Source organism: Ceratotherium simum, chromosome 17 (assembly GCF_057802395.1).
Source record: "Ceratotherium simum simum isolate JZ-2026a chromosome 17, ASM5780239v1, whole genome shotgun sequence".
In the NCBI taxonomy this organism is placed as follows: Eukaryota; Metazoa; Chordata; class Mammalia; order Perissodactyla; family Rhinocerotidae; genus Ceratotherium; species Ceratotherium simum.
In genome coordinates, this window is record NC_141916.1 from 25,889,676 (window position 1) to 25,910,018 (window position 20,343).

Genomic DNA, 20,343 nt, shown 5'->3' on the forward strand with positions numbered 1-20,343 from the left:
CATTTTATAGATGAGGAAACTGAGGTACGAAAAGGTTAAATAACTTGTCCAGTGTTGTGCAGGTAGTAGGTTGTAGAGCTGGGATTCTAAACTGTCAGTCCAGCTCTAGCCATTCTGTTGAGCTACCTCAGAAAAACAGCTAGGTCTTTTTTTTTTTTTTTTTTTTGTGGGGAAGATCAGCCCTGAGCTAACATCCATGCTAATCCTCCTCTTTTTTTGCTGAGGAGGACCAGCTCTGAGCTAACATCTATTGCCAATCCTCCTCCCTTTCTTTTCCCCCCAAAGCCCCAGTAGATAGTTGTATGTCATAGTTGCACATCTTTCTAGTTGAACAGCTAGGTCTTTGATATTACTTACAAGCACTAAGCATTGTTTCTAAGGGCTTTACATATATTAACTTGGTTAACCCTCATTATAATCCCATAAGTACATACAATTATTAGCCCCATTTCATAGATGTGAAAGCTGAGGCACAGGTTAGGTAATTTGCCCTAGGTAACACAGCTAGTAACTTTCAGAGCCAGACTTTGAATCCAGGCAATCTGGCTATAGATAATGCCCTTAACCATTGGTTAAGCAAACAGTTTTGTTTTGCTTATTGCCAAAATTTATTCATACTAAAAATTTTAAATATATTTAATCTGAAATATGTCAAGTAATATATAACATATAAAATAAGTTACTTAAGTGTATTACTTATATAAGATGTGTTTTCTTCTAGAATATAATATACTAATGAAATGCATTATTTAAATGGCAATGTGTTTGCTGCAAGAAATCCTTGTAGGAATTTCTGGAGTTCTATTTATATTACTGCAAAAACTGATGCTAGTTCAATCATTTTCTTATGAAGATATATATGACAACACAATTGAAATTTCTCCTTCCACATCTGTCTCCAAGATTATGCCTCAGAGAAATATTTTCATTACCGAGAAATTTGACATCACAGCTGTGTTTGTGCTATTGGTGGAAAGACTTCGGGTACTTATAAATTTTTCAGATATGTTGCAGTAGATTTTTCTGGGTCAAACATATTAATACAAAAATGTTTAAAATATATTTGACTTTATTAGTGGTTCTAAGTATAGCTACAGTATTTATATTTTGTACTGGAAGCTTATAAAATTACTTAATGTATGATTGGGGATGAAATCTTTACAACTGTGGAGTTTATTAACATCCTCTTTTTTATAATAAATCCAACACCATCAACTTACTTGGCTGTAAGATATGTACATGGAGTTGTTTTTCCTGCACTCCTCTAATATCTAAAGATGCAGATTTGTAAGGACACTCAATAGAGTTAGTGATGCAGTATGACTGTAGAGAACAAAAATTTTTTTCATTTTGGGACCTTGTCTGAATTCTAGGGACATCAAACTTATAACTTTGATCTTCTCAACAATTAATCCAACCATACTATATTAAATATGCTCATATACGGTGTAAGCTTTTCCATTGGAATCCTAGAAGCTCTATAAGGATAAATATAAAAATCTTATCCCAGGGGCATGTGTTAAAAACTGAAAATGGTACTAATAAGAACTAGTAGAGGGGCCGGCCTGGTGGCGTGGCGGTTAAGTGCGCACACCGCTTCGGCGGCCTGGGGTTCACAGGTTCGGATCCTGGGCGTGCACTGACACACCGCTGCTTTCCCATATAAAGCGGAGGAAGATGGGCATGGATGTTAGCCCAGGGCCAAGCTTCCTCAGCAAAAAAAGAAGAGGATTGGCATCAGATGTTAGATCAGGGCTAGTCCTCCTCACACAAAAAAGAAGAACTAGTAGAAATGAAATAGATAATACAGACATAAAAGTGGAGATGAGGAAGAAGAATAGGAAACCTAAGGAGAAGAAAGTAAGCACGTCAAATAGAAAACTAAAAGAAAAGAGGAAAACTTGGAAAAGATCAATTGAAAAAGCAATATCTGTAGAAAACAAGAAAGAAAATATGAGGAAAAAAACAATAGGAAAGTGAAGGAAAAATGAACATAAACTGATGATAATAATAGAAGCCAAAATAGAATATTTAGGAATACTGGCAGATCAAAGAACATATTTTTAACAAAAGAATTCTAACAAGAAAATAAAATCTTCTGTGAGAATGATGATATTTAATATTCAAATAACTGTACATATATTCACTCTATTATATAGTAAACAGATATCCTTTGCACCAAAGGGAAATCACAGTGCAGACGTTTAGGGCTTTGGAGCAAATCCCTGCCCTCTTCTACAGATAATTATTCTCCTTTTGAGAAATGGCTCCTGTCTTGCTATTTAGCCCCGGGCAGAGACTGAACGCCTAACCATGGGACATCAAGTGACCGTTCCAACTGAGCTTCTCTTTATGAAATGAGTGCTATCTGGACCACCAAGCCATAAGGTTGAGTGTGCATGGCAGCAATTTATCATCAAGTGGAAATGGTAGATAAGATGTTGAATTTGAGCAGAAATGGACGACACAAGTAATTGTATGGAGTCCTTCAATGGTGACTCTTCCTCTCCCTCAATCCACATCTATGGCCTTATAAGGAGTTTCTTATAGCTGGTTGACTGAGGAGGAAAAACACAGGACTGGCTTGCAAATGGTTCTGCATGATATACTGGCACCAACAAGAGATAGAGCATCATAAGAGATGGCCCTGAAGGGCATTAGTAGAAGCAAATTTTCCTAATGAGCACAATTTAGAGCCACACATTTGATTGTCCACCTTGTCTGGACTGAAACATGATCAGAAGTATGGATCTACAGTGGTTCATGGCACTTGCTAATATCTGGGCTGGATGGTCAGGGACTTGGAGAGGACGAGATTGGAAGATTGATAGAAGAAAGTCTGGAGAATGAAGTATGTGGATGGACGTCTCAAAATGGGCACAGAGTGTGAAGATATTTGTGTTCCATGGGAATACTCACCAAAAGGCATCATCTGAAGAGGAGGCTTTCAATAATCAGGTGAACAAAATGATGCTTTCTTGATGTCTGTCAGTCCACAGTCCCCCTGGGGGACTGTGGAAGCACTGAGAAGCACCCTAGTGCTTTCTCAATGGACCCATTTGCAAAGTGGCCATGGTGTCTGGGATGGAGGCTCTACATGGACTCAGCAATATCATCTTCTCGCCAAGGCTGACCTTGTAGCCTGATACACTGCTACTGCTGGGTGCCTAACTGGCTGAGAGCACAGACCATCCCTGGGTCTCCTATTTGGCACCCTTCCACGAAGGAACAAGCCAGCCACCTGGTTATTAATTGATTACATTGGACCACTTCCCTCATGGAAAAGGATGGAGATCTTTTTACTGGGATAGACACATATTTTGGATATGGATTTGCCTTCCCTGCCTATAATGCTTCTGCTGGCACCACCATCCATGGACTCATAAAATGCCTTATCCATTTTCATTATATTTTGTACAACATTGCTTCTGATTAAGGAACTCATTTCACAGCAAAAGAAACGCAGCAATGGGCTCATGCCCATGAAATTCACTGGTCACATCATATACTCCATCACTCAGAAGCATCTGGCCTAATAGAACAGTGGAATGACTTACTCAAGACTCACTCAGTTTGGAGACAATATCCTGAAAAAAAGTGCTGCTATCTTACAAGATGCAGTATATGCTTTGAATCAGAGACCACTATGTGATGCTGTCTTTTCCATAGCCAGAATAAATACAGGAATCAAGAGATGGAAGTGGGAATGGCTCTTCTCACTGTTATACCTAAAATCTTGCTTGCGAATTTTTTGCTTTCCATCCCCATAACATCGAACTCTACTGCTCTGGAGACCTTGATTCCCAGTGTAACAGTGCTTCCATGAGGGGCCACAATAATGGTTCTTCTATTGAATTGGAAGATAAAACTGCCAGTTGGACATTTAGTGTTCCTCATGCCCCTGAACCCACAGGTAAATAAGGGAGTTGCTTTATTGGATGGGGAGATTGCTCTTGATTACAAAGGGAAAATCGGGTTGCTGATTAACTGTGAGGGTAGGAAGGACTACGTCTTCAACCCAGGATATTCATGAGAGCACCTCTTAGTACTTCAATGTCCAATAGTAAAAGGTAATGGAAATTTCAGCAACCAAATCAAGGCAGGACCACTGAGCATTCGAGAATGAAGGTTTGAGTCACCTCACCAGATAAAGAACTTAGACTAGCTAAGTGTTTGACTGAGGAAAAACGAAAAACAGAACGTAAAATGGTTAGTGGAAAAAGGTTATGAAAAGTTACATGGCTCCATGACCAGTTACATAAATGAGGATTGTAGCAGTTGTATATATTTTCTTTATTGCTTGTTGTGTGTGTGTGTGTGTATGTATTTGTAAATATGAACTATTTTCTTCTTTCTCTTTCTCCTCATTACTTAATACACGTTTTTTTGGAGGTAAACTTTAAAATTTAGTTTTTAGGTAATAGAAAATCAGATAAGACTGTGACTAAATTTAAAGGAAGAACTAAAATAGACTAGAGATGAATGGTGTGATTGACAGCCAGAAATGGATACGATGACTCAGTTGGGGCAATGTGTCGCCTCATTTTCAGGAGAGGGTGGGAATGTCTTTGTACACAGGATAGTTGCATCTAGGGGGAAAAATAGAGATGTCTTGTTATTGTACAGATGTTCAAATACATTTAGAAGGGTTTGTGTGGATGCTGAGTAATCAAAGGATCACTGTGGCAGTTATTCCGTCGTCGTCTGCCAGCCCCAAACCCTATACTCCTTATGACTCTACGCTATACTCATTTCGTGATTCGGGAACTGGTCCTCCACTCTACTCTGGGACCACATTTCGGCTTTGTTAGCTGGTTCTGCCAGTGGGGGGTGCCAGGAGGAGACTGAAAGGCAGGAGGAGGAAAAAGGGACTTGCCTTTTTTCTGTCAGCTACTTGTTGCCTTTTTGTCTTCCAGTCCGCTTCCTGCTCCTCTGAGCATTACCCTAGCAGCAGCAGTTCCTTTCTTTGGTAGAAGCTGAATCCAATTTGCAGTTTTTCTAGCATTTGCAGAACCAGCTTCATGTGACCCAGTCAGAAACACCAGCACTAGTGGGCCAGTGGCCCTTCTTCAGAGGTGTGGGTTAAAGCCTTGAAACGTCTTCCAACTCCCTATTCAAGGTCGTCCTTTGTTAATACATCTTGTGTCCTCATCATACTACTTCCTGGATTTGGGGAAGGTAGATGAGAGACAACATGTAGAAATGGAGAGCTACCCTGAAGCTAGTGCTGGACTGGTTTGGAGTAAAAAGGAAATGCAGGAGGAATGGAGTCCTGATGGGTGGGGCCATTACTTAAGGCCAGACCAAGGGATGAAATAGAGAATTGTTGGAAAGGGGTAGGATATAGGGAGAGAGGGGGTTGGAGAGTAGAGGGAACAGAAGGCCAGGAGCTGACTGTAGAAAAAGGGGTATACTGTGCTGAAATGAAACTGAGAGACTGACAAGCCACCATTAATACTTTGGTGTGTTTCCTTCTGATCTTTTTCTATAGTTTAGTCTTTATTGTACGGTCATGCATCAATTAATGATGGGGACATGTTCTGAGAAATGTGTTGTTAGATGATTTCGTCCTTGTGTGAACATCGTAGAGCGTACTGAAGGGGAACAAAATTTGCCATCCCAAAATGTGTCTCTTTAACATGAGGCTATATTTTAGACTGATTATGTTTAAGAAATAAAAGACACAAAGTTTTCTTGTTACCTCCGCCTTAACTGTCTAAAAGAATTCAGATTAAAAAAACCTGTCTCAGGAAACGAGTTTCACATTAGCATAACATGAACTAGGTGGTGGACAGGGAGGAACCTAGAAAAGCCTACTGGGCTCCCCTCTGTGTTCTTCTGTTTCTGTGTGGCCAAACATTTGTCTTCCAAACATTTGCTCCTTTTCATCTACCTGTGAATTGCCTTCCTTCCCTTTGAAGTCCCTGACTATCCCCACCCCCAACATCTTCTTTTGTCTTTAGCTGAGGATGGTATTTAAGGTGAGGGCTTTGGCCATTTTGGCAAGTTACTCAGTTTTCCTGGGTTTTTTCCAACTTTAGTTTTTCTCCTATTAATCTGTCTGTCAGTTTAATTCTTAGACTAGCCAGAAGAACATAGAACACAGAGGAAAATTTCTTCCTCCCCTACATACTTACACAAACCTAGATGGTCTAGCCTACTAAACACCTGAACTATGTGGTACTAATCTTACGGGACCACCACGATATATGCAGTCCATTGTTCACTGAAACATCATTATTTGGTGCATGACTGTATATTCAATTTTATGTCCTGCATTTTTCACTTAACATTACAACATAAGCATTGCCTCTTGTTACAAATGCTTCATCAATATAGTTTTTTTGTTTTGCTTTATTATCTGAGCAAGAGAGTAAAAGAGAATGTAAAGGAAAGATGATACACAGGTGCAACGAACAATGTTTACCATACATTTATTTATTTATTTTTGAGTCAATGCCATTTTATTATTTTTTTTACTAAGGTTTAATTGACATACATTATATTAGTTTCAGATATACAACATAATGATTCCATACTTGAATATATTGAGAAATGATCACCACAATAAGTCTAGTTAACATTCATCACCATACATAGTTACAGAATTTTTCTTGTTATAAGAACTTTTAAGATCTACTCTCTTAGCAACTTTCAAATATGCAATATAGTATTAACTATTGTTGCCATGCTGTACATTATATCCCCATGACTTATCTATTTTAAAACTGGAAATTTATATCTTTTGACTCCTTTCACCCATTTCACCCATCCTGCCTCTGGCAACCACCAATCTTGTTTTCTATTTCTATGAGCTTGGTGGGTTTGTTTTAGATTCCACATATAAGTGAGATCAATGGTATTTGTCTTTCTCCGTCCGACTTATTTCACTTAGCATCATGCCCTCAGGGTCCATTCATGTTGTCGAAAATGGCAAGATTTCATTCTTTTTTTATGGCTGAATAAGATTCCATTGTATAGATATACCAAAATTTCTTTACCCATTCATCCTTCGATGGACACTTACTTTGTTTCCCTATCTTGGCTATTGTAAACAATGCTGCAATGAACATGGGGGTGCATATGTCTTTTCAAGTTAGTGTCTTCGTTTTCTTCGGGTAAATACTCAGAAGTGGAATTGCTGTATCATGTGGTATTCTATTTTTAATTTTTTGAGGAACCCCTGTTTTTCATAGTGGCTGCACCAATTTACATTCCCACCAATGGTGCACACGCGTTCCCTTTTCTCCACATCTTCACCAACACTTGTTATTTCTTGTCTTTCTGATAATAGCCATTCTAACAGATGTGAGGTGATATCTCATTGTGGTTTTGATTTTCATTTCCCTGATGATTAGTGATATTGAGCATCTTTTCATATATCTGTCAGCCATCTGTATGTCTTCTTTGGAGAAATATCTATTCAGATCCTCAACACTGTTTTTAATGACTGCTTAAAATTCAGTCCTTTGGTTAGATCATAATTTATTTAACTATTCCTCTTCAGATGGGCATTCAGATATTTTCAAAATTTATTAAAATAACTGCAATGACTGTCTGTGTAAAGGATTTTTGTGCACTTCAGGTTGTATCCTTAGGATATTTTCCCCAAAGTGGAATTGCTGTGTCAAAAAGTGTGGATTTTTTTGTGGGTGTGTGAGGAAGATCAGCCCTGGGCTAACATCCGTGCTGATCTTCCTCCACTTTATGTGGGACGCCACCACAGCATGGCCTAACAAGTGGTGCCTCGGTGCGCGCCCGGGATCCGAACCCAGGCCGCCAGCAGCAGAGCGCGAGCAACTTAACCACTACGCCACAGGGCAGGCCCCAAGTGTGGATGTTTTTAATCTTAATCTTTTCAATATTAATTTTTCCTCAAATTCCTACAGATATACAGTCCTTTTTCCACAATCCTGTAATCCAAAAAGCACTAAAAATTGAAAGCATTTTCATATTTTACCTGATGTGTAATCATTTAGCAGTAAAACCTGAGTAAAACTGATAAACTGAGTAAAACCTGTAATCATTTAGCAGTAAAACCTGAGTAAAAACTGAGGTGATTTATAGACTTTATTTTACCACATAGTGTGAATATTTATATGTTTTACAGAAATATTAGCGCATTTGATTATGGGACACTACTTCAGAACCCACTTGGAAGGTTAGGTAATTACGTAGTATTTGTACCATGCTGCGTTTTGAAAATCCCAAAACGTCTTATTTATGAAACATATCCAGCCTTAAGCGTTTCAAATGAGAATTGTGAACCTGTACTAGTAATGTTACAAGAACGCACTGCATGTGTTAATTAAAAAAATATTTGCTGGGGCCGCCCTGGTTGTGTAGTGGTTAGGTTTGTGTGCTCCACTTCGGCAGCCCAGGGTTTGCAGGTTTGGATCCCAGGCGTGGACCTACTCACCGATTGTCAAGCCATGCTCTGGCAGTGTCCCACATACAAAATAGAGGAAGACTGGCGAAGACGTTAGCTTAGGGCCAATCTTCCTTAGAAAAAAGTAAAAAAAATTTGCTGAACTGTTTAAACATTGGTGTTATGGGCTGAATTGTGTCTCCTCAAAAATTCATGTTATAGTCCTAACCCCTAGTACCTCAGAATGTGACTGTATTTGGAGAGAGAGTCTTCAAAGAGGTAATTAAGATAAAATTAGGTCATTAGGGTAGGCCCTAATCCAATATGACTGATGGCCTTATAAAAATTTATGAGATTAGGACACAGACAGATACAGAAGGAAGACCACGTGAAGACACAGGGAGAAGGCAGCCATCTTAAGGCAAGGGGAGAGGCCTCTGAAGAAACCAACCCTGCAGATGCCTTAATCTCAGACTCTAGCCTCCAGAAGTGTGAGAAAATAAATTTCTGTTGTTTAAGCCACCCAGTCTGTGGTATTTTCTTGGGGCACCCTAGAAACAAAAACAGTGCTAACATATAACTTTTATAACCAACAAAATCAGCAAAGGTATCTCCATGTTGTAAAAACAAACAAAACACCAAGCAACCAAACAAAAACCAAAAAATCAATCTTTTAAAATGTGATTGGTTTTAGGGCCAGCCCCGGTGGCCTAGTGGTTAAGTTCAGCATGCTCAGCTTTGGCAGCCTGGGTTTGGTTTCCAGGCTCGGACCTACACCACTTGTCTGTTAGTGGCCATGCTGTGGTAGCGGCTCACATACAAAAAAAAGAGGAAGATTGGCAGCAGATGTTAGCTCAGGGCAAATCTTCAGCAAAAAATAAATAAATAAAATAAAATGTGATTGGTTTTACAATTATAGCTTACTATTGTTATCCTTCATTTTGAGTCCTTCTGTCAGGGAAGGTTTGTAGCTCATTTTTCCCTCAGTTATACCATTTTCTCTCACATTCCAGTTGACAAACAAGATGGCACTCCTTATTTCATGTATTAGCTCCTGTTGTCTAATAACTATACACAAAATGTTAATACATAGTTTCTACCATTATTGTGTTTGCCTCGTTGATATAAACTCAGGACTAATCAGAACAGCCTGGGGTCTCTGGGATCCCAAGCTCAGTCTCTCGATCTAAGACAGGGGCTCTCAATCTTTTTATTGACCTCAACAGAGAACAGATTACTGCTCGCCAGTGTACAGGACCCCATGCACAGTTTCAGTAAATTCTCCAGTCTCTGCCAGTCTAGGAAGCATATTCGAATGGAAATGTATACTATCATATCAATGACCTAGGGATTATTTTAATTTTTAAAAGGTAAATCATTAGAAAACTTCAACGCTTTATTGTTAAATTGCTAAAACTATCGTTAAAGTGCTTGTGTCATTTTACAAGTGCATCTACTGAATTGCATGTCTAAAGCATTGAACACTGTTAACGTATTGAAAAGACAGCTGAATGGTTAAGAATCTGGGTCACTCTAGTGACAAGGATCTTTTTCTTCTCCACCAGCCACTCTTCCAGATTAGCAGGAAACACTTTAGGAAAAAGGTGTGACTTTCGTGGTGAAGTAAGAGAGGCAGCTTCTGTATTACTGTCTCCGTTAAGCCTAGTAGAGGAAGGAGTTGTTCTAAGGGAAGCACCGATAAATAGGAAGCAGCTGGTGTAGTGCAAGCGCATGTGCTTTTGTACTGCAAGGAGACTGGACTCCTGGTTCATCTACAAGAACTACTTTGCAGAATTGTAAAGTTCAGTTTGAAGGGTTGTAAATTTTAGCGTTTACTGACCATCCATTGCACACAATATGCTTAACAGGCTGTCAATCATGGTATGAAAAAAGACCTCATGCAAGAGTTGTGAAACAGGTGAATGTATTCATCCTCAGAATATTTATTGAGTGCCTACTGTGTGTCAGACTATTCCAGGGGCTGGAGATGCAGTGATAAAGACAGCAAATAAAAGTTCCTGCCCTTCTTGAGTTTATGATTCAGAGGTGGAGCTTATGTTCTAGTGGTGGAGGTTATAGTGTAGTGAAATGGTGATTTGCAGCATTGGGGATTTTTAGAGTGCTCGATTTGGTTTTCTTTTGATTTAAAAATACATTGTTACCATCACTTTTGCAAGCAGACCAATTCTCCTAAGTCTCCTTGATGATCCATCCAGTTGAAGAATTTAAAAATATCACAATGCCTTAGACTTGGAAAGGACCTTAGTTGAGATAATAGTTTTAATTCCTTTATTTTGTAGATGGAAAAAAGGAAGTGACTTACCTAAGTTTACCCATTGCATTACTGAGAGATTGAAGACTAGGCCTTAGATCTCCTCCTCTTGTATGCTTTCCTCAATCACACTCCTCATGGTTTCTGGGTTTCTGAAGTAAGGTCTGAGTCTCGAAAAGTGACACTTGCTGAAAGTATAGATGGTGCAGAGAGTTCAGAGAGTGCAATAATTGAGGTGAGTTGGTTAATCAGAAAGCATGGCTTGGTGAAAGACTAATAGGATAGCTAAGCTCTAAAGCTGACTTGTTGATTAAAGAAAAATCATTGAACCTGGGCCCTAAGCTCCTTGTCTTTCAAATGAAGGGATAGGCTAGTTGATGAGAACATTTGCATAGTACTTTGAGTCCTTTAAACTATGCATTTGCGCAAAGAGATTACCAAGTGCCTGGCATACGGTACTAAAAAATGTTAGTTATTTTATTATTAATCACACAACCTCATAAATATAGATTTCATTTTGCCAATGAAGAAGCTGAGAATTACAGAAATTAAGCACAATTTTCAAGGTCTTTCCGTGAAGGAACAAGGAGTAGGCTGAGAATCCTGGACTTTTGACTATACTATTCCTTTGTAGTACATTAAGATCCTTTTAGCTATAAGATTATTATTTTACAGGAATTTGAATTGAGCTAGAAAGATGGGTAGAGAGTACAGGCAGAGAGAAGAGGGAAATATTTTATGCAGAAGTAAGCCATGTGCGTGAAGGAAGGGTTTTGAGAAGGGAAGGAATGAGTTTTATCTGCAGTCTTTGCCAGGAGGCAGCTCTCCTGATGGGGAGTAGGACGGGGAGGTGGGGAGAAAGTGTGGAAGTCCTTGAACACCAGGCTACGGAGTCTGAGAACCTTAGCAAAGTTCTTGATCAGAGTCGTGGCATAATGTTACTAGCATTTTATTATCAATCTGGTTGTAGATTACTGAGTAGATTGGGGAGGTTGGGCTGGAGCTGCAGAGACCAGTGAGATGGCTGTTGTACAAGATGAGGGCATCCAGTATGTCGAGGTAATTAGATCTGGGAGGAAGGTGTTCTTAGTCAACATTCTGGGTACATGCAAACTTGTTATTTTCAACAAGTGTTTATGAGTACTTTTTTTTATTTTAATTTTTTTATTTAGGTATAATTGGCATCTTTATATCAGTTTCAGATATGTACAACATAATGATTTGGTATTTGTATATATTGTAAATGACCACCACAATAAGCCTAGTTAACATCTGTCACCATACAGTGACAGAATTTTTTCCTTGTGATGAGAACTAAGATTTTCTCTATTAACAACTTTCAAATATGCAGTACAGTATTAACTACAGTCACCATGCTGTATAGTACATCCCCATAACTTATTTATTTTATAACTGGAAGTTTGTACCTTTTGACTCCCTTCACCCATTTCACCCCCTCCCCACACCTCTGGCAATCAGCAATCTGCTCTCTGTATCTATGGGCTTGATTTTGTTTTGTTTCAGATTCCACATATAACTGATATCATATGGTATTTATCTTTCTCTGACTTATTTCACTTAGCATAACGTCCTCAAGGTCCATCCATGTTGTCACAAATGGCAAGATTCCTTTCTTTTTTATGGCTGAATAACATTCCATTGCATACACACACACACACACACACACACACACCCCAAATTTTCTTTATCCATTCATCCATCAATGGACACTTAGGTTGTTTCCATATCTTGGCTATTACAAAATAATGCTACAATGAAGTGGGGGTGCAAATACCTTTTCAAGTTAGTGTTTTTGTTTTCTTTGGATAAATACCCAAAAGTGGAATTGCTGAATAATTTTATTTTTTATTATTTTCAATATTTTTATGCTATTAATTTTGAGGAACCTTCATTTTCCATAACAGCTGCAGCAATTTACATTTCCATCAACAATGTACAAGGGCCAGTGTACAAGGGCTCATTTCCTCCACATGCTGGGCAGTGCTTGTTGGTTCTTATCTTTTTGACAATAGCCATTCTAACAGGTATGAGGTGAACTTTTTTTTTTTTAAGTAGCTACTCTAGAGGTCTGGGAGGCCAAAGGAGCGCATTTGAAATTCAAGCAGTGTTAGATTCCTGGCTTTGTCATTTTCTAATTATGTAATATAGAGGAAGTCACCTAACCTTTCTTGAGCCTCGGTTTCGTTTTCTCAAAATTAACGGCGACAGTCTGTACCTGGTAGAGCATGTGTGTGCATAAAACCAGACAGCGTCTTAAAACACCTAGCAATGACGCTCCCTGGTGACTCCCACCTTCCCCCAGGTACCCTTCGGGGCCAGAGCCGAGCAGCCAAGGACAGGCGAGGCCGGGAGAGCGGGTCTACCTGGGGAGCGCGGCCGCCCACTCGTCACGAGCTGGGCTGACCTCCGAACGCCCGGCCCACCTTGGACCAGGCTTCGTGCGGGATGACGGAGCATCCCCCGCCGGCGGCAGGACAGACGCTTCCCCGCAACAGGGGCTCCGGAGCGCGTGGCAGCCCCCGGGCCAGCCGGGAGGAGCGAGGCGGCGCCGGCGCCCGCGGCTGCAGCGGCCACCCCCGCCCTCCCGCCCGCGAACTTGCCGCGGGCGCTGGGCCGCGCTGGCCGCGTTTGAAGTCTCCGGCGCGGCCGCCGGTTGGCGGGCGCGGGTCACGTGCGCGCAGGCAGGAGTTTCCCCGACAGCTGGAGGCTGCGTGGGCTACGGCAGCGGCTCCCGAGCTCGGCGGTGCGGCCTTCCCCGCCCCCTCCCGCCTCCCCGCCCGCTTCCGCCCGGCTTTTCATCCTCCTTATTGACAAACAGAGCGGCCGCGGCGGCGACTCTGGGCGTGCGCTGGTAGCCAAGCCATGGGAGACAAGAAGAGCCCCACCAGGTAACGGCGCCCGGGTCCCCGGGCCCGCAGCGTGCAGGCGGCGGGGCCCCCGACCCCGGCTTCGGGCGGCCGCCCAGCTCGCCGCCAGGGCAGCGGGGCGAGAACGGGGGCGGCGCCGCTGCCGCGTGAGCGCTGCCTCGTGAGGGGCCGGCGCCGGCCGCCCCACAATGGAGCCGCGATGGCGGCGGCCGGAGCGGCAGCCCGGGGTGTCGGAGCGGCGGCGGCGACTGCGGCCGCGCTCGCGCCCTCCGCCTTCCAGACCCCCTGCCCCTCCGAGCCGGGGCGCGGCGCGCCGGGGGCCCGCGGGGCGGGGGGCGCGGAATGGGGGCGGGGGCGGCCGCGGGGCCCGGGCGCGGCCTGCTGGTGACCCCGCGCCGCGTCGTGTCCGGGTTGTGTCCTGCAGGCCGAAGCGGCAGCCGAAGCCGTCCTCGGATGAGGGGTACTGGGACTGTAGCGTCTGCACCTTCCGGAACAGCGCCGAGGCCTTCAAGTGCATGATGTGCGATGTGCGGAAGGGCACCTCCACCCGGTGAGTCCCGGGCCTGCCCCGCGCGCCGCCGGCCGCCGGTCGCGGCGCAGAGGACGCCCCCGCGGCCGCCGCCCCCTCCCGTGACACTCGCAGACCCGGCGCGAGGACGCGACACTGAGGTGGTGGCCCCGATAGGAACTGGGTCAGATTGATCGCGACGCAAGCGATGGTTTGCGGTGAGGGGTAATTGAAGAGGCTGTCACGTTTTTTGCAGCCAAGAGAGAATAAATTATTTAAGGGAGGCATTAGCTACTGCGATGTAATTCCTATCGCTGGGTGTAATGCCCCCCCCCCCATTCCGGATATAATAACCTTGGCTGCATTGTTGTGTTAGTGTGTAGGAATCAAAGAAAAATCATGAAACTATCTTTAAGAGCAAAAGATGTAATTCACTTTCATTCCTCAAAAACATAGTATCTGCTTATAGAATACACAATAGATTAAACTTCCTTTTTTATGTAAATGTCTGGAAGGGTCAGATCAAGGTTTTGTTTAGTGTGTTTATTCTAGTTCTCTAATGTTTTATAAATAAATAGTTGGAGGTGAGCTCAGTGACAGAGACACATTTTTACGGAAAGTATCTGAATATCTTTAGTTTGATTAAATGGCAATCTATTAGACTATACAAATGAAATAAAATGATCTTTGACTATTTTTAGCCTTTATTTTATTGTAATCTTACAGTGTGATAACTCAGTCTTTTAAAGAACCACTTAAGTGCATTAAGTGGATAAAGAAAATCATCCAGGAAATTCAGTCATTGACATTTTTGATCTGCCAGCACTTAGTTACAGAGTTCCTTAACCTTTATAGGAATGTAGCTTTTGAATTAATTAATTATAATCTTGTGATTTATAGCCTAGTATTTAGATAACGTGTTTTGAAATTACCAATTCTTTTAGAAACTAAATTATCACGAGAGTATAAGTATACTAATGTGAATTACTGTTGTTTATAAAAGGTCTACATGACATTGACATTAGATTTATATATTCATTAGAAGTTAGATTTCTAAAAATGAGATATCCAGATTTGTAAACACCATTTACAGCATTTTATTTAATTTTTAAAATTTAAAGACAGAATTGGTTCACAGTACCTTAAAATTTTAAGATTTGCTTAGTGAAGCCAGCTGCTTTTGACATACCTGTTTTTTTGTAAATCGTAATATGCTTTTTGTATATTAATTCTCATTTACATTAGATAAAATATATTGAACATTTTTCATGATATCCTTTAAAAAGCAAACTTTCATACATCTACTAAATTCAAGGGAATTTAGCTGAATATTTTAAAGAGAAAAAAGTACCTATTTGCTGAAACGAATGTGGTAACTATTTTTGGACCCGTGAGTAAAGTATGTTGAAAAGCAGAGTATCTTAAGGTTGCATTGGGTTTAGATTATATTTGTATATCTATGTTAGTACTTTGTACTTTTTAAAATGCTCAATAAGCATTTTCAGAAAATTTGGTTTTTGGAGGCAGGAACTTTAAAGTGGAGACAATTATTATAATCTTAATTTCTGGTACGATATTGTTGCTTTTTGTTGTTCCCTCTCTATTGTCTTATAGCCATTAGAAAAATACTGAAACTAGAAGAGCCTATATGTTTATTTGCAGGGACAGCAAGGAAGGGGGGAAGCTGGTGTCCTACTCCACAGCCAGTCTTGGGGTTAGAGGAACCCTGAGAAATAGAGTAGGTGGTGGCAGCTCAGAAGAGAAGAAACAGGCCGAATACCTGGCATCTGGAAGAAGAAGGAATATAGTGCACAGGGGAGTTGGCCCAGGACAGAGAAGTGGGCCTAGTTTAAAAGAGGCTTGAGGCCCACATGGGGGCCCCTGACATTTTTTACCAGTCCATCTGAGCTCTTGTAGATCCAATTTTTAGTGGTGGAAACCTTACTTGAGGAGGACTCAGAGAAGCATTGTCATTTGGATTGAAACTGAAGAGGCTCTGGGCAACTCACCAGAAGTCTAAGGGACACTCTGTTCCTAAAAGTAAGTGTTCTACACTACGACCCTCTCGGCTTCTTCCTTCCTCTCTCTGAATTGTCTCTTCTCTTTTGATTTTGGCCCTAAGTTAAACCTAAGAGCTCTCATTTCTCTATCTGTTATTTTCCTACCGCTGTTTCTGAAATTCAGAGTGGAATCCATGTTTGGATAGAACAATGGAATGGGCATTGTTAATAGGGCAGATATTGATTGCACCACAAAATATTTCCCTCTCTGGTAATGTTAGAAAAACAGGATTAAAGGACTGCGGAACACTGTTGAGAAGCAGAATTTTCAGTAGTTGGAAGAAATAATTCTCTACAGCTAACATGTTAATTAGCGGTTAGGGTAATTTCAAGGATAAGGTTGGCGATTACCAGAGCAGGGACTGGATAGCTGCAGAGCAGAAGGATGCAGTTTGCTAATGACTTGTTTGCGTGACCAGCAGACGGGACTTGAATCCCTTGGGTCAGACTGACCTTTGAACTGATTCTGTCTCAGTCGCCAAATGTGAGGCCAAGTCTAAGCCATCCCAGACATTTGAAAAATCTTTTCTTTTTAAACCTCCAGAGAAGATGGAGTCCGTGGTTTCCCTTTAAAGTCTTCACTGACAATTTTTTTTCATTAAAACATATCTACTTCAAATCCTTTATATTGCAACAGAGGACCATTTCCTTTGGCTATATCCTTGGTAGGTCATGTTTTTCTGCAGAATAACTGTATGAAATGAAATGAGGTTATATTCATAGCAGTGTTTCAAAATGAAATGTGATTTGAAGTAGCTTCAATTCCTAAATTGATAAATTATATTCTTTAAATTTATGCCGGTTCTATGATTGAATTTCACTTTTGTACTTGCTGGCCTTAATTAGTTCAAGTTTGATTCATCTCTTTTTTTATCTAGAATCTAAATAACTAGATGGTTTAAGTGCCTGAAGTTTTCTACATTGTGCTTTTGTGAGAGAAACAGTGATAAATGTCAAACTGGCAGGAAAAATGTAAAAAAGAAAAAGCTACAGTGACAAATTATTATCAAAGGTACTACAGAGTCTCCTTCATCCTTATATCTTAAGTTCTTATAAGTTCACTGTATTTCAAATATAAACCTAAGAAGCTTGAAGAAATTAAGAACCATTCTGAATCATCAGAGAAAATTAAATATTTAGTATAGTGTGTATGAGGGTAGTACAATCGATGTGTGATGGTTGAGTTAGACTAGTATCTTATTGCCACTTCTTCATATAGGAATGGAAATTACTGCTTAATTCAGATAGTAGATATTTAAAAATGAAAATGATAGTGGTTTTGGTTTTGAACTATAATCTAAATGAAAACCTATAAAACACCTAGGCCATAGCAGGCTTTCAAGTGTAATTTCAAGTGTAACAGGTAATGTTATATTTTCTCAGGGTAAACAGTAATAGTTCCTTTAGGTTTCTCAGATGTTATTTTAGAGAACTGTGAAAAAGATTTCACATAGTGGCAAGAGCACTAGGTGTTGTACTAAAAGTCCGGCGACCTGGGTTCTTATCGGGTTTCAACTACTTCATCATTCAGCAGTATTCGTTGAATCTCTTATTTTATAGAAGAGCTGAGCTAGGTACTAGACATACAGTTGTGAGCAAAATAGACGTTTCTTTGTTTCTTCTGTAAAATTTTGTAACTTTGTTGTTAGATCAGAAACACTGAATTATATCAAATTCTGTACATGAGTAGTATTAGTAAATCTTTCCTTTATGTATGAGCCGAACAGGTGAAATTTTCTCATTTAAAAATAGTGTTTATAACTGAACACAGTGTTATGCTTAGGATCTGATTGTTGGCAAAAAGAATGAATTATTTCAACTTCTATAAAATGGGAGTAAACTGTATAAAATTTCACGTTTTGAAGAAATCAGTTATCATCTGATAAAAATCTTTTCAATATCATTGATATCTTGTCATACTTGCTTTCTGTCTTCTAATTTGAGGTTTGGCACAGATTCTCCTAGACTCCTGGTGTGGGAATGGGAGAAAAAATTGAGGACCATCTAAGTCAGTCCGTTTTTCAGAAATGCAGAGTTCCTGAGCCTCCCTTACCTGTCTGAGGAACCTTTCCAGCTACCACACAGTTGTTGTTCAGAGACTCCTTATTCTAGGAGGTTGGTTGATTTGTTTGTTTTCCTCCCTCTGTGTCGGGTTAGAGTAGTCATACGGGCTCGCCCGTTGTTTACAGAGAGATTTTGAAAGTGATTAGCGTTTGGATAGTCTGGAGTAGTGGTTTTCAAAGTGTGATCTGAGAAACCCTGAGGGTCCCCGAGACCCTTTTAGGGAGTCTGTGAGGTGCAAACTATTTTCCTAATCATGCTAAGATGTTATTTGCCTTTTTCACTGTGTTGACACTTGCAGTGATGGTGCAGAGGCAATGGTGGGTAAAACTGCTGGCCCCTTAGCATGAATCAAAGCAGTGGCATCAAATCGCTATATTCATTGTAATCTTCAAACCACCATGCACGTGCAGTAAAAATAACACCAGTTTCGGGGCCGGCCCCGTGGCCTAGCAGTTAAGTTCGCACAATCCGCTTGGGCTGCCTGGGGTTCGCGTGCCCGGTACCCCGGGCGAAGACCCACGAACCGCTTGTCAGGCCATGCTGTGGCCGCGTGCCATATAAAGTAGAGGAGGATGGGCGTGGGTGTTAGCCCAGGGCCAGTCTTCCTCAGGAAAAAGAGGAGGATTGGCAACAGATGTTAGCTCAGGGCTAATCTTCCTCACACCAAAAAAAAAAAAAAGTAACACCAGTTTCACTTAAGACTATCCTTGATGAAACAGGAAAAGTTACTAATTTTAGGAAGTTTCATGTCTTTTTTAATATTCTGATGAACTGGCAAGTACAAGTAAAGCAGTTCTGTTGCATACTAAAGTACAGTGGTGGATTCAAGGGAGAGTGTTTGTGTAGTTTTTTGACTTGCAAGCAGAACTAGCTGCTTTTTTCTTAGAACATCATTTTTACTCTAATGAATGCCTGGCATACTATGGTTATTCAGACTTGGATATTTAGCAGCTATTTTCTCAAAAATGAACACAGTGAGTCTGTCACTTCAAGGAAAACAATTGATGGTGTTTGTTGCCAGTGATAAAAATTGAGCTTTCAAGTGAAAATTAGAATTTTTGAAAACTTGTAACCACTACAGTGAGCTTAAGGCTTTCCTAGTACTTTAAAGAGGAGTTTGGGTGGTGATATCAATGACTATAATTTCTGATATTTTATCATGAAATTTGTCAATATTTGGAAGATCTGCATAACTCATTGAACTAATATTTCCCAATAACCAATGTATGATATTACAAAACCACACATGGATAACCTATTCAAAGGACAAGATAAACCAATGGATTTTAAGGGAACACCAGGAGAACTTCATTGATCTGGTTTTCGATTTCACGTGTAACTAACCTTTGAGAAACAACTACTTGTTGTGTTTTATGTAGTATCAAAGGAGAATATCCACAATTACCTGAAAAGGCTATTAAAATACTTCTTCCTTTTTCAGCTACATATTTGTGGGAGTCCAGATTTTCTTTGTTTACTTGAACCAAAACAACGTATTGCAGCAAATTGAATGCAGAAGTAGATATGACTATCCAGATGTCTCTATTAAGCCAGATATTAGAGATTTGCAAAAATATACAAGTACCACTCTTCACACGAAATTATCTTTGTTTTGGAAAATATAGGTTTTTTTCCCTCTATGTTATTTATGTTAACGTGATGTGCTTTTGTTATTTTTTTTAAGGAACTAATATATATTTACATTTTTTCTCAGTTTTTATTTCTAATATAGTAATTTATTTCTTGATAGATAAGACCTACATAAACAAAAGCTCTTGTAGCTTTTGAAAGTGTAAAGAGATCCTGAGACCAAAAAGTTTATGAACTGCTGGTGTAGAGTTTTACTAGCTTGGGTTTCTACATATAACAGATTTACTTCAGCAGACATTCTTTTCCTTTCCTTTGTCCTCTGTGGAGTAAGATCTCTCTGATAACCTAGTGACCTAGTTGTTAAACACAGTGGCCTAATCTCAGTCTTCTTTCCATGTCACCTCTGCAATATTCAGTGTTGGTAGCCTTGTTTTTTTAACTGAAATTCTCCTTCCTTGACGTCTCTTAACACTATTTCCTAGTTTTCCTTGTGTGTCTCTGAAATCAATTTCTGCCTACCCAAACCTGGCTTCTCCTCTGTATTCTTCACTTTGTATGTGGCATAAACTTTCTGGAACCTAAGGTAGAAACTA

General features: G+C 40.4%; 1 protein-coding gene across 14 annotated transcripts in view; it reads left to right on the plus strand.

Annotated features, from left to right (window-relative positions):
* The first annotated feature begins 13,338 nt into the window (after positions 1-13,338).
* The window catches only part of YAF2 (YY1 associated factor 2), a 65,920-nt gene continuing 58,915 nt past the window's right edge, over positions 13,339-20,343 (plus strand). For 7 of the 14 annotated variants that reach the window (XR_015554963.1, XR_015554965.1, XR_015554961.1 and 4 more), the window contains exons 1-4: positions 13,339-13,549; positions 13,953-14,078; positions 15,699-16,076; positions 18,041-18,211. Coding sequence is in view for 3 of the 14 variants with exons in the window: in XM_004428898.3 (XP_004428955.1) it covers positions 13,524-13,549; positions 13,953-14,078 (152 nt within the window). In the remaining 11 variants the exon portion in view is untranslated. Of the gene's footprint in view, positions 13,550-13,952; positions 14,079-15,698; positions 16,077-18,040; positions 18,212-20,343 lie in introns of those variants that run through there. The other 7 variants (XM_087442554.1, XM_004428898.3, XM_087442552.1 and 4 more) reach the window with 5 other exon arrangements.